Genomic DNA, 14846 nt, shown 5'->3' on the forward strand with positions numbered 1-14846 from the left:
GTGTTTTATCCATCATGATGGATGGATAAAAGGTCATTCTATTCCACCATCAACCTCCTTTTCTCTTAAATCTGCTCTAACTCACACATTAAGACGTTCAGAGAAAGCCAGGGTCAGGGAAGCTGCTATGTTACAATGAACCTTAAAAATAGATAGACAGATAGCCTTTACTGTCCCAAAGGGAAATTCGTTACCAAAGGGAAAAATGTTACCAACATGAGAACATGTGCTCACCGATGATAGGTTCTGTTCTGTCGCTGCTGTTGAGGAAAGTCAACAGATCTGCTGTCGTCTCTCTGGGGTCCTTGTTCTCCGATTTTTTAACAGTTTGGGTGGTTAAGGGGTTGACCTGAGACTGTGGGGTGTCCTGTGCCTCAGAGGTGACGGCTGATGTGTCCATGGGCTCAACACCAGGAATGCCTGAGGTTTGAGGGAGCTCTAAAAGCTGTTTCACCTTTGTTATTGCTGTGATGATAATCCAACATAGAGGCATGAAATAAGTTCAGACTTTTGAACCCACCAGATCAAACAGAAGCAGTATGAGGATAACATTCAATTATACACTATATTACCAAAAGTATTCGCTCACCCATTCAAATGATCAGAATCAGGTGTCCTAATCACTTGGCCTGGCCACAGGTGTATAAAATCAAGCACTCAGGCATGCAGACTGTGAAACAAAACATTTGTGAAAGAATGGGCCGCTCTCAGGAGCTCAGTGAATTCCAGCGTGGAACTGTCATAGGATGCCACCTGTGCAACAAATCCAGTCGTGAAATTTCCTCGCTCCTAAATATTCCACAGTCAACTGTCAGCTCTATTATAACAAAATGGAAGCGTTTGGGAACAACAGCAACTCAGCCACGAAGTGGTAGGCCACGTAAAGTGACGGAGAGGGGTCAGCGGATGCTGAAGCGCATAGTGCAAAGAGGTCGCCGACTTTTTGCACAGTCAATTGCTACAGAGCTACAAACTTCATGTGACCTTCAGATTAGCCCAAGTACAGTACGCAGAGAGCTTCATGGAATGGGTTTCCATGGCCGAGCAGCTGCAGCCAAGCCACACATCACCAAGTGCAATGCAAAGCGTCGGATGCAATGGTGTAAAGCACGCCGCCACTGGCCTCTAGAGCAGTGGAGACGCGTTCTCTGGAGTGATGAATCACGCTTTTCCATCTGGCAATCTGATGGACGAGTCTGGGTTTGGAGGTTGCCAGGAGAACGGTACATTTCAGACTGCATTGTGCCGACTGTGAAATTTGGTGGAGGAGGAATTATGGTGTGGGGTTGTTTTTCAGGAGCTGGGCTTGGCCCCTTAGTTCCAGTGAAAGGAACTTTGAATGCTTCAGGATACCAAAACATTTTGGACAATTCCATGCTCCCAACCTTATGGGAACAGTTTGGAGCAGGCCCCTTCCTCTTCCAACATGACTGTGCACCAGTGCACAAAGCAAGGTCCATAAAGACATGGATGACAGAGTCTGGTGTGGATGAACTTGACTGGCCTGCACAGAGTCCTGACCTGAACCCGATAGAACACCTTTGGGATGAATTAGAGCGGAGACTGAGAGCCAGGCCTTCTCGACCAACATCAGTGTGTGACCTCACCAATGCGCTTTTGGAAGAATGGTCAAAAATTCCTATAAACACTCTCCTCAACCTTGTGGACAGTCTTCCCAGAAGAGTTGAAGCTGTAATAGCTGCAAAAGGTGGACCGACATCATATTGAACTCTATGGGTTAGGAATGGGATGGCACTTCAGTTCATAGTATGAGTAAAGGCAGGTGAGCGAATACTTTTGGTAATATAGTGTAGATCATATAAAATAGTTTTTCTATCAGGATGGATGCTCATTTACCATAGTAAAAGTCTTGTTTTTCGATGTCATTGAAAAGCTCGGCATCCAGATCAACAGCCTACAGTCAAAACACATAAAAGAAAGTAAAAAAAAAACAAAAACATAACAAGAATAACTTATAATATATGCCCATGCTAAATAAGTCATGAGGTAAAATTAGCGAATATTCCACAAGTGCCCTTAGATTTATGTAACACTGACTACAGCAACATCTGTATTACATGATGTTGTATTAGTTATGTCACAATGCATGACTTAAAGACCAGGCTCTGAACACCTGCGTCCTATGAGGCTACACAGTATACAACTTATAAACATTTAAGTGTATACTGTGACATATATTTGTCATATATCCACAGTCTATTAATATGTACCACACCTATTTCCTTTAGTCTAAACTAAAGCATGTATTCCCATATTCACGCCTCATTAACATAAATCCTATAAATACAGACCTCACCCTAAAGCTGTCTGGACATTGCACTGCTCTAAAATCCCCCCAAGGCCTTGAAATAAAACAATCACCCACAAAAGACACTGATCTCTAATGAATGTAACCCCCCCCACCCCCTTCATTGAAACCATTTCTACAGGTGGAATAATTTGGATCAGGATCAGACCTGAGCTTCCCCATATCCTCTTTCCTGTTCTTGCAGGAAAGCTGAACATCTGATTTTCTCCTTCTCTGTCTTCTCGGGTGAAGCTGGCAGTTCCTGGAGCCCCTGGCATTAGCACAAGCCATACACAAAAGATGGTGTTACTACACAAATGCAACAAAACAGACAACCACAATTTAAGTCTACAATCAAGTTAGCACAATCAGAACAAGCATATTATTCCCTATTTCTCAGTCAACCAAAAATATACAAATACATCCAAAATGTGGTAGAACTACCAAGTGATTTTTTTTTGCAAGTTATCACTCCTGTTACAGATATTTTTTAGTGCAGTTAACTGGATTAGAAGTTTGTTTGTTTGTTTGTTTTATTTTACATTTCTCTACACTTTAAATAACCTGTGGAAACATTTCACCAGCTGGCAGGAGAGTCCTTTCAAGTTACCTGGTTTGCAGATAAGGTTAGGGGTGCGTGTGTGTGTGTGTGCGCGCGATCTGTGCAAAATCAAATGTCACAATATTGTTGACTGAATGCCTCAATACTATGATGATATTGTCGGGATGACTTTTGGAGCTTTTACACAATATTGATGCTGTGAGAATTATTAGTAATGTGGACATGATGAGCCGGCATGTAAAGGCAAATATTACAATGGCTAAAACAGTGTAATAACTTCAGAAAACTGCATATTTTTACTGATATGCAGCCTTTAAAATCAGGAATAGACAACACTGATGTCATATCATGATATTAAAACACCCAAAGTCTGAGTTGATTTCTAGTGTTATAACATGATGATAGTTAATGGGATGTGCATACAAAAATAAGACCATGAAAAACTCAAGACTGCTAAATAAAAACACAGTTATCTACAGTTCATCTTCACCAACATTTGCTCCTGCATCACTTCCCACAGTCAAGAAATTAACCCATGTTTCTTGGGTCTATAACGTGCTTGGGAAATAAAGGTGGAAACAGTGATGACCACTAACATATAAATCATACACTATGGAAAACCAAGGGGTCTTCAAAACAGCCACTCACCCCCAGATGCATCATTTGGTGACCGTATCCAGTAACATGGCTGATGATATTCTCCTCTGGGATCTTCATATGGCAGCTCTCACAGAGGTACAGGGGTTTGTATTGATCACAGTTGCATTCAAACAGTGAGCTTAATCCTGGCAGACAAAATTGTTCAGCAGTAATATAACTGAATGGATATTTTCATTTGGGATATTAATGTTTCCATTCATACAAAGTATTTTAAAAAATGAAGAAAAAAATTATAAAACTCACCAATTACAGGCTCTCGGCAGGTCATCTTGACGTAGTTGCACAGTTTATCTGCGTGTGGGGGAGCAGGCAGTGTAAGAGAACCACAAATTAAACGACTGTCACAGAAAAACTGAGGGCTTTAACTAAAATTTGGCACATTCATACCTTTACCTGTTTCAGTCTCATCTGTTGACTTGCCACTTTGTCCCATGTTTGTTGTGTTCATTTTCTGAGAGTCTGTTTCAATTTGTCCTTCTTCTGGGATTTTTTGGGCTTCTGTAAGAGGCGTTTTGTCGTCCTCAGAGCAGAGGCGCTGCCTTTTACTCTCCACTTCTTCCTGAGCATCTTCACCAGCGCGTCTTTTCTGTTGTGGTCTGCAGGACACGCTGCCTTGAGTCTCCATGTCACTTCCATCGCCCGTGCTGTTCTTCATCTGCTCTGAACTTTCTGTACTTTCAGGCTCTCCGTCCTTTTTCACTGGAACAGGGAGTGTGTTGGTCTCACTGTTGTTCTCTGGAGATTCACTATCAGTCTCTTTCCCAGTCTTCTTGTCCGTCACATCGTTGTTCTGACTTGTGTCTCTCACCTGGTGTTTGTCCTCTTTCAGAGTTTTTGTTGGGACTGAGAAACAGAAAAGACCCCATGGTTAAAACTGATTATCAACATCTGGAATGTTTAACAGATACCTTAAATGTATCACAGTAACAAACTGAATATTCAGGAGTGTGTTAATAAAAGTTTAATATTGCTACTAGTCAACAGGTCATACGATCAGCGAACAAGCCATTAATAACTGTAGTGTAGACACTGTACGAAAAGGTGAACTTCAATTTGAGAGACAGCAGAATGATTTCTTCAACGCTCACTGGACAAAAGTTATCTAGAGGATAGGGACTCCTCAATCCCCAGCACCTCCCGGCCCTCAACTATACGTGAAAAGATATAAAAGGGTGCCATGGGGCTTGTTAATATGACAAGGTGCCAGGTGCATGACTGTATGATGACTCAAATGGATTCAGAAGCTGTTAATTCAAAATTCGGATCTGAAGGTGTAAGATATGATGGTACAGGTCAAAGGTTAAATCTGCACAAGTGTTAGGGTTAAGTGTAAGGCTACAGCCCAGGACACTGTGAGCAGCAGGACTTGTTGAAGTCCAGATGGGAAAAACAAAAAGCTGGCAACCAGAATGAAGCTGGAGGGCTTCAGGGGGTTGACGCCATACTTTGGGATTCTTCAGGTAACAGATGAAGCTGCTGCATTTTTCCGATGGCAAAGTCAATCCAAATGGCTGAGGTGGAGTTTTATGCCTATGTCTGTGTCTGATGACTAGATTAAGTCTCAACTCAGAGAAGAATCATCGCAAAAGCTCCAACAAAACACGTGTGTGGTGAAGAAAACAGACTGAGTGAATTTTAGAGTAGCTGTTAGTATCTCTGTGTGGTGAAATGAACAGTGAATTACCGGACAGAATCTCTTAAAAAGTGTCCACGGCCAGCCAGTTATGGTCATACTGCACATTAAACTGCGAGGTGATATTCCATATAGTCCTCAGTCATGTCTCTTGCATGTAGCATCTCACCATTACCTTATCAAATAAAATGTTTTAATAATAAATTTGCCTTACCCAACTTCTTCTTAGGTATCAGTGTGGGTCTAAGTGGACCTTCCTTACATTTCTTTTTCACTATTTTCAGGATGTTTGTGACTGTAACAAACAGGAGAGGATTCAGGTTCAGTCAACAAACCAGTTCACAGTCACAAATGGCACCAGATGCCAAGGTTGAGCACCCAAGCCAAATTCATGCACACATACTCACCTTTGTGATAGCTGAAGCTCTCCATGATGGGGTTTCTCAGGCGTATCACCTGTAAGACAGATTATGGATTTATGACGGCTGTGGCAAGTGGAGATGTTGCATTAAGTAATTGTCTCAGATCAATTACCTGTGAGGGACATGCAGGATTAAGATTTGCTGCCTGCTTTGCCAAGTCCAGCAAAGTCTCTGTATTCTCCATGTGGGAATCCAGTGAGCCTGGGTGGACAAGCTCCTACATAGAGAGAGAGAGAGAGAGAGAGAGAGAGAGAGAGAGAGAGAGAGAGAGAGAGAGAGAGAGAGAGAGAGAGAGAGAGAGAGAGAGAGAGAGAGAGAAATACCTAGAGTGTTTCTATCAAATAAAACCATGACAAGAACATGGTTGACATTTGGAAACAGTGTGCCAGCAGAGAAAATAAGGACACACAGATGTCACCGATGCAAAGCACCACACCATATCTCTTTATTTGCAACCATATTCTGAAAAGTGAGATAAAAACAAAACCTCTCTCTGTCAAGGCAGCAACTAGACACCAGAAACTAGAGGTGCTGGCATCTGTGGCGATGTGTGCACTGGAAGGTGGACTGACAGGCTGAACTTCCAATGTGGCACCGCTCACAATGAAAATGTCAGCGAAATGACCCTCAATACCTGTGTATGAGGTCAACTTGATCACACAATTTCAACTGTATTTTACATTCGTCTCAGACTAATCTTGCTCCCAAATGAGTGGGTGCACCCCAAACCCGAGGATGGCTGCGAGTTTTCTGGCTCAACCACCAAAACTTGATTTCAAGCGAGGGATATCAACTGACACATCACTGCCCACATCCAGGACTGAGTCTAACTTTCAGACATGCACTGAGCAAAATGACAGGAAATGGGGGATACCAGGAGGTATTAGAGGCCATGGATGTTCATCAGCAATGCTAATTCATAAAATCAGAAAAAAAAATCAGAAAACATGTAGTCTTTTCATTAAACAAAATTATCAACAAAGTAACTTCTCAGTAAACCTAAACCGGATGTTGCCTATCAATGATTATCTATCACAAGGAATCATCAAATCTCTGCAAATTTATTTGAAAATGAAAATAAAATTACTGCCTAGAAAGTAGGAAAAAACATCCAAACATCTAAACAGTGCCGTATGCTTTGGAAAATCATCATGATAATGTAAAGCACGCTTGATGATGCAATAATAAGTAATGCCACTACATCTGAATACACATTAGTTGTGCACTGAATACTCACCAGAAACGCTTTCACATGTTCACGGCTGAACGCATGGACATAAAATTCTTGCTCTGTCAACTTTCTGTGACAGAGCAAACATAAGAATCCACACAGGTGTGTTTGGTAATAAGCAAAGTGCTTAACCAGGAACTCCTGACCTATGAGAGGAAGAAAGAAAACGATGAGTGTAGCCATTTCCATGACAACAATATTCAATTGCTTTCTACACACTGCTCACTTTCCAAGAACTGAGAGAAACAAATATCACCGTTTCCTGATGCACTGCTCATCTTGCGTATTTGATGACATGAATATCCATCTTAAAAGGTTACATGTGCAGAACGCCTGGACACAGCGAGTGAGAAGTTCTCCTTCTCTGCTGGCTGATTATATGTCTTTCATCTGGTATAACATGATGTTTCCCTCAAGTGGTACTCACCCAACAGAGGAAAGGTCTGTCTTTGTTGAGCTTTGTCAAACTTTGGAACTGCATGGACACACACACACACACACACACACACACACACACACACACACACACAGGTGGGAATTACACAGAGTTAATCAGAGATAAAAAGGACCATCTAATTAAAGACGCAATGGTTCAGCACTGCTTTTTAAAATCACCAACCTTGACATTTAAACAGTGCCATGAAGGGCCGAAGTTTCTTCATCACTACAGAAAATGTTAGAAGAAAGATGACGCAACAGTAAATGAGACATAAATCACCTTAATGTCACATTGTTTTATTTACTAAAATGGGAGTTTTCCCTTTGTGAAGTAACTAATTTAGAAATGTACAATTGCCAGGATATATTCTTCCTTAGAAGGATTCAGTGAATTAGTAAATTTAAGGCTCTGTTTGCCTTGCTTTGTTGATGCTGCATGATTCATGTCACTTACAAAAAGCTAATAATAATTTGCAAAAAGGCCAACACATACCGTCTTCATAGCAGTTTGGGTTAATACTGTCAAACAAACTTTGGGGGACATCAAATATCTGCAAGAGAAACAAAGGCTTTGAGTTGATTTGATTTCACTTTATAGTCAGAATATTCCTCTGAAATTTGTCTTGTGTCCCAAGACATACACTGTTTCACATAAATAAGAAAACATGTAACCAAGCAACAAAAGAAACACAACAGCATATATTACATCAGACAATAAGACTGATAAAATGAACAAGTGGCATCAGTTTAATCTCTCCCTTTAACATTCAGTGCAGGAACTCTGAAAACCACAACTCTGTTTTAAGGTGAGGAGTAGAGGTGAGCTCACACAACCCTGGGCTGCTGCCATGGTAACATTGGAAGTTGAATATGTCTGATTAATTAGGACTATCTGTACTCTAACTGTAAGAAATGAAAGGTACCGCTGAATCAGATGAGGATTAATCTCCATTTGAATCCTCTTTGCCAGCAAGTTTGCAGAAGATTTTCTTTTTCATCCCCCTATTGCAGTAACTGGCTATCTGTATATACAAATCATTATAGGTTTGCTTCATATATTAGTTTTTGTGTACCACTGTAAGGTTGGCATGATATTTCACTCGCTGCTAAGTCTCGCCGCAGTAGAGTACTATAGGGAGGGGAATCATTTAATTGCTGTTCTTCCAGCTGGCATTTTACCTTCAGCATCATGTCATTTGTTCCTCTGGTCCTCTCCTCTTCCCACGCAAGACGGCATAGCACATTCCCATCCAGAGATTCCTCCCAGGCGAAAGGCAGCTGCCCGTGATTCTGGCGCATCTACAAAACAAAAACACAGAGGCTATCACGAGGGAGGGCAGATCCTGTGGGAGTGAACCGTGCTGGTCTCCAGGCTGAGCTGACAACCGCGCCAACACTAGCTCCTAAGGAACAGCTCGAGAAAAAATAATCACTTCGCAGTCAGGCAGATTTATCTTCTACTTGCATTAGTTTGCCAGGACTTTTGTGTTAAGCTTGAGAGTGATAAACATTCACTTTGAAAGACTAAAATGCAGCACTGAGCTAATTGGAAGTCACATAAAACACTGTGGCATTTATAAGAGAAATGAGCAGCAAAATTAAAACTACAAATTTTGTACAATTCCATGAAGGACTTTTGACATCACAGCTCTATGAAAAGGACTGCAAGAAAACTGCAAAACAGGAGGGAATATATGAGATAAAAAGTTTAATGTAAACAGTAATAGAAGCTTGTGCACAAACGTTACCACATGCACTTATTAAATACAGCCCACAAGATGAACATCACTTCAATTTTCCTTGATTTATTAGTGGTGAACTATATATGCTGATAATAACCTATAAAAATCAAACAAGCAAAGTCAGTGTATGAAGGTGCAGCTCACCAGTGTGTGTGTGTGATGTTTTGGGGAGTGCAGGTGTTCTTTGATTAAGGTATTGGAGAAAGTTTCCTCACAGGCGAAGCACACGTAAAATGGCTCAACCTGCACCTGGGTGCTGAGGCACAGCACAATCAGAGGTATACCTTCGAACAAACAAAAAGGCTCCGGTTAGTTCATGCACAAGGGCAGCACACCTTTCTGTGACTTTAAGTAAAAATTATTAAAAAGATGCTGGTGGCATTAAAGTGCAGACGAAGGAAAAGAAAAACCCCGCGGCCCAAAGTCCCACCATATCACAGAGTGCTTGCTATTATCTGACAAACATCTGGCAAAATCTGCACAAAATATATTACTTTAAAATCAAACGGAGTCTAATTGTGATTTTCTGAACAGCTCATTTCATGTTTGCCTTTATAGTCACCTTGAGATTTATTGGTACTGTGGAAGTAATTCTGAACCAAAATACCAACACTGTATACGCTAATAAAAGTTAATATACCTCACAATGAGTAGAAACCAATCAGCACTTGCAAAGAAATGTGATGGATTTAGGTTTGTGTGTGTTTTAAAAATACTTTTTAAAAATCCAGCTAGAGTCAGACCTGTTTTTAAGTGTGTCTGATCAAGCCCTTTCTTGCCCCAAAAAAGTGCCTGCTAGGTTTTGGCATGATTCCAAGGTTTCTAAGACCTGTGACCTTGGGGAACAGCCTGCATCTCAGAGACACAAGTTGCGCACCAAAAATAAGGTAAGGCAGACCTTTTCTGCTTAATTCTGAGTGTGTCTGAGTGCAGGAAGTCCACCCAGGTTAAAAGGTATGTCTCCCTCTTCCAAAGAACCTAGTAATACAAATTAAATGTGTCAAAAAATAACAAAATAAGGCAGAGTTAAGAGCACACATTTGTGTTGCATGTATTTGTTGTGTGTATGACCATGGTGCGGCAAGAATGAAAGGGCTTGTGTTGCAATTGTTAATTGTGTGGTGGTTTTTCGTTTGTCTAATGTTTGGAGGAGGTATGGTGTGGATGACAATAGTGGCGAGAGAGCAGGAAAAAAGGGTTCTGGTGCGTGTAAATGACAGTGTAGAGGAAAACTGAGTGTGGCCATGAGGTATGAAAACTGTGTGTGAGGTGACTGTGTGTGTGGAAACTCAAGTGATACACACAGCTGTTTTATCTAGTAGGTGTGGCTAAAGTGAGATTTCTGAGAATTGTGGTGTTGTTAAATATTGTCAAGGATAAAAAGGTAGATAAGAGTAAATAACTGCTTTACAGAGCAGCGCTAGGGACTGTAGGACTTTTTCTTTTTTAAAGTAGAAGTAGTTGTACCGTCTAGAAAAAGGTGGATGGGAGAAAAAGACTCTTTTCTGTTATTCCTGCTGCAGACTCTCTATGAGACAGAGGGCTGGCAGCATAAATCCCCGCCAACCCTGTAAGAGGCAGGGTGGGTGTGCGTGTGTGTGTGTGTGTGGGAGTGTGTGGGGCTTTGGGAAAGCCAGAGAAATCCCACTTGTGAGGAAAGCGAGGTATGACTGCAGACATTTTACTTCAGCTGAAGTAAAACGATAGCAGTTGCTATTAAGTGGGGCCAGCGGTGGCCCTGGGGGATAAAGTGTCCCATAAAAAAGAAATAATAACAATATATATACATAACAGCCAACTGGTCATAAACTTTGTATAAATAAAGCTTTGAAAGTAATTCAAGTGTTATAAATAATTTTTGGTAAAGTGTAATAAGAAGTAAATTAGGAAAGTATATGTAAATACAATAGAGATAGACTGTTCATGTATTTGTTTGTTTGAGCATTTATTGTGTATAAATAAGAAAAAGTAAACTTAAATAGAGCAGAGTGATGTGGAAACTTCGGTCCAGATCAGGCCAGATTCACTGCAGAAAACTTCTTAGACTTGGTACCAAAAAACACCAATAAATAAGTCTTGGAGGCTTCAAAAATTAAGACTAGGAACCAGGCAGAGTCTTAAGCGGGCAGGTTTATTTTCATTTGAGATCTCAAATGGAAATAAACAGTGAGTCGATCCCTGAGGAAGACTGGCGTTCTTAGTCTATGCACCTGTTTTTATGTCCTCCTAACTCCTGGGTGCCCACCCTCACTATTTTCCTTTTTAGGTAATTTTTTAGGGACCAAAAACCATAGTGTCAGCAATTCTGTTCATACAAAGAGATCATATATGATCCCAGGAATAGCGGTGTCAGCATTCGGCCAGCTGGTGAGATCATAGCAACTAATTGGGCCACATTTGCCTCGGGCTTGTAGATCTTGGACTCTGGCCGACGCTTTGCAGTCACTTTTCTAGATAAGGAAAGGGCTGATTGGGCACGCTCAAAATAGGTCAGGCTTTGAACTGAATTAAAGATAAACACATAAACTTCACTCCATGACATCTGTGGTCAGTGCAGGTGGATGTCTACTCATTAAAAAGTATCGCTGATCCTTTTGAGCCTTATGTCTACTCATTAAAAAGTATCGCTGATCCTTTGGAGTCTTAACGTTTCTCGGCCAATGCTGATTTATGTTCTTCATTATGAGGTCTCTTATCTTTATTACGTTCTACAGTGTGGGTATTTTTGGGCTCAGAAGTACCTCTACATGTCAGAAGTACCTCTACATGTCAGAAGTACCTCTACAAGAGATAAACTGTCTATATATTTGTCTGTCCAAACATTTATGGTAAATACAGCGTGGTGTCTGACTGGCTCATCTGTTGCGGAGAGTGAATGGCCGAGGGAGGAGAGATCAGTGACGAGGAGGAAAGTTGCCTGGCGCACATCAGTGATAAGGGAGACACAGACACTCAAAGCATAAGAACACATTTCTGGCTGGAAAGGATTTATAGAGACGAAATCGGAGCTGAACAGTGGTGGCATCCTCAATTAATCAATTTGGCAAATAACTACGTTTCTCAATCTCATCCAAACAGAAGCAAATTTTCTATTGGTGCCGTGGAGAAAGGTCATACATGGGCTGTGGACAGTGTGAACACTTGCAGGTATTTTAGAGCGTTTGTGTGCACATCTCACAGAGACAGCAACACTTCCATTAAACACATTCTTAGGCATCCCTGAAGGTTACCAAATTAACGGAGTAAATAATCAGTTTTCAAGCAATTCACGTTTGTGCATTACTGTTATCCCCAGGAGGGTAAAGTGGGAGGCAGGAAAATTTGGCTGGTTGATAAGAATCCAGAGGGAGGATCAGAGAGGTTAGAGTATAACCCACACCAGGGTAATGAATGCAAACTAGGAATTACTGCTAAAGCAATATTAGTATTAATACGCACAAAAGAAACAGATGCAGAGCCAAAAATTCTAAGACAATAATCCAACAGTGCATTACAAGGGTTTATGGGGGCAAGCCAAGGAAAGGAACAAATGGGGCCTGCTGGGGGAAAAAAGGAAACCCCCGTGCAATTTATTATAAATAATCACCCTCAACAAAAAAAACAAATTGCACAGTGCATGAAAAAATGGCATGAAAGAATAACAGGAGACAGACAATGGCCCAAAGAGGGCTCCTTTAATATGGCCTTCTGTGATGAAGTGAGTAATAACAAACACTACAGAGCTAAAGACACAAGTGATAAGAGAGAGGGAAAGCGCGTGCAATGGTTCAGACAGGAGGGAGTTAGGAGACAGACAAGTAGCTAAAACAGTGGAAGCCGAAACACAAACAACGAGGAAAGCAGAGAAAAAAGAAAAACTGAATGAGAAAAAAGACTTGGGGAAAAAAGAGAATCAGTAGCCTTGAAGAGACTCAAGACCTCTGCTCCCCCTCCACCCATACCAGAAGCAGCACCATATCCATGGCCCACCACTCTCCCTGAATGGCTGACTCTGAATGGCCTGATGACAAAAACCCATTCAGAGCGGGACAGTTTGTGCTGACAGGGGCCGAGGCAGCCAGCAGTGAGCAAAAAGTAACCGGTGAGTTACAAGGGAAATTCACACTGACCATGACAAATGAACAGCAGCAGAGAGGGCTTCAACGCCAGAGCAGATGAGAGATGGAGACCCACAGACCAAGGCCCAAGAAGAGAGTGGGCTCACTCAGCACCAGACACCGAATTAGGACAGACAGCTCTGTCTCCAGTGACTTCAGTGATGCAGAGAAGTCATCATCATGCCAGGGTGACAAAGCTGATTTGACATGCAGGAAGAACAAAGTCATGCTTCTACGGAAGATGATTACAACAAAGTGGCCAAACCAAGAGTACTCTTACCATACAAAAAACAGCACCCACTCAAACAACAGGCCATAGAGGGAATCAGACCCATCATCACAGGCCTAATGGAGGCCAGAGTTTTAATCAAAACCAAAAGTCCCTGCAACACTCCAATTTGTCCCATTCCAAAACCACACTCACCTGATTATCGACTGGTGCATGATCTCAGACCCATGAATGCCATTGTTATGGAAGAGACCCCAATTGCTCCTGACCCACACACATTGCTGTCTAACATTCCACCAGACACAAAATGGTGCACAGTGATTGATTTATGCTCTGCATATTTTAGTGTACCACTACATCCAGACTCACAGTATTTGTTTGCTTTCACATATGAGGGACAGAAATACATATACACCAGGCTTCCACAAGGGTTTCTACACCGTCTAGCAATGTTCAACAAAGTGCTGGCTGAAGATATGCAACATTTGAATTTGCCCAGTACTGTCATCCAGTACATGGATGATCTGTTAATCTGCAGTCCTACCAAAGACCAATGTGAGAAAGATTCAGTGGCAGTACTAACAGTTTTGACAACAGGAGGACACAAAGTCAAGACAAGCTCCAATTTTGTCAGCGACAGGTAGAGTATCTAGGAAGACTATTGCATGGAAACAAGAGACTGATTGCACCATCACAGGTAAAAGCAGTAACAACAGCTCCAAAACCTAACACAGTCAGTCAAATGTTGACCTTTCTGGGGATGCCAGGGTACAGCAGACCATGGATTAGTGATTATGCACTAAAAACTGCTCCATTGCGAGCTTTGATTAAAGTTGCAGGACAAATGAATGGAGCAGCCAAATTGAGCTGGACAGAAGAAGCAGAAGCTGCCTTTGAAGCTCTCAAAAGTGACATGCAGTCAGCCCCAGCTTTGGGGAACCCAAATTATGGTAAGCCTTTCAATCTCTATGTGGCAGAAAAATCAGGATATGCTACAGCAGTTCTGATGCAGGACACACCCACAGGTAAGCAAGCTCTAGCACATTACAGCACCAAATTGGATAACATTAAGGCAGGGCTGCCACCCTGCTCTGAGAGAAAGGCAGCTGCTGCATTTGCTTTTCAAAAAGCCTCATCCTGACCATGGGGCATCCAGTCACTCTCTACACATCTCACCAATTACATGCACTGCTCACAAGTCCACGCTTTGTTTTGACCCAGGCACGGCACACAGGCTATGAAGTCATCCTAACAGCACTTGAATTGACTATCAACAGGTGCAATACAATCAATCCAGCCACAAAAATGATGCTGTTTCCATTGGAGATCTCGAATGAAAATAAACCTGCCTGCTCTGGACTCTGCTCTGATTCCTGGTCATCATTTTGAAGCCTCCAAGACTTATTTTTCTGGTGTTTTTGGTACCAACTTTAAGACAATTCCTGCAGTCAATCTGGCCTGATTTGGACAGATGTTGCCACATCAGTACCCTTTAGGAAAATGAGTAAAAATGGTTGTACAGAA

General features: G+C 41.7%; 1 protein-coding gene across 3 annotated transcripts in view; it reads right to left on the bottom strand.

The window, feature by feature from the left end:
• LOC115368389 (uncharacterized) overlaps positions 1–14846 on the bottom strand; it is a 52802-nt gene that overhangs the window by 19370 nt on the left and 18586 nt on the right. For 2 of the 3 annotated variants that reach the window (XM_030064476.1, XM_030064475.1), the window contains exons 20-34: positions 9141–9280; positions 8434–8553; positions 7748–7805; positions 7436–7480; positions 7244–7291; positions 6823–6962; positions 5698–5802; positions 5571–5619; positions 5378–5458; positions 3918–4373; positions 3774–3821; positions 3519–3655; positions 2478–2579; positions 1858–1915; positions 235–465 (exon numbers count right to left, since the gene is read on the bottom strand). In XM_030064476.1, coding sequence (XP_029920336.1) covers positions 235–465; positions 1858–1915; positions 2478–2579; positions 3519–3655; positions 3774–3821; positions 3918–4373; positions 5378–5458; positions 5571–5619; positions 5698–5802; positions 6823–6962; positions 7244–7291; positions 7436–7480; positions 7748–7805; positions 8434–8553; positions 9141–9280 — 1818 coding nt within the window. The remainder of the gene's footprint in view (positions 1–234; positions 466–1857; positions 1916–2477; positions 2580–3518; positions 3656–3773; positions 3822–3917; positions 4374–5377; positions 5459–5570; positions 5620–5697; positions 5803–6822; positions 6963–7243; positions 7292–7435; positions 7481–7747; positions 7806–8433; positions 8554–9140; positions 9281–14846) is intronic. The other variant, XM_030064477.1, reaches the window with a different exon arrangement.

This window comes from Myripristis murdjan, chromosome 11 (assembly GCF_902150065.1).
Source record: "Myripristis murdjan chromosome 11, fMyrMur1.1, whole genome shotgun sequence".
Classification (NCBI taxonomy): Eukaryota; Metazoa; Chordata; class Actinopteri; order Holocentriformes; family Holocentridae; genus Myripristis; species Myripristis murdjan.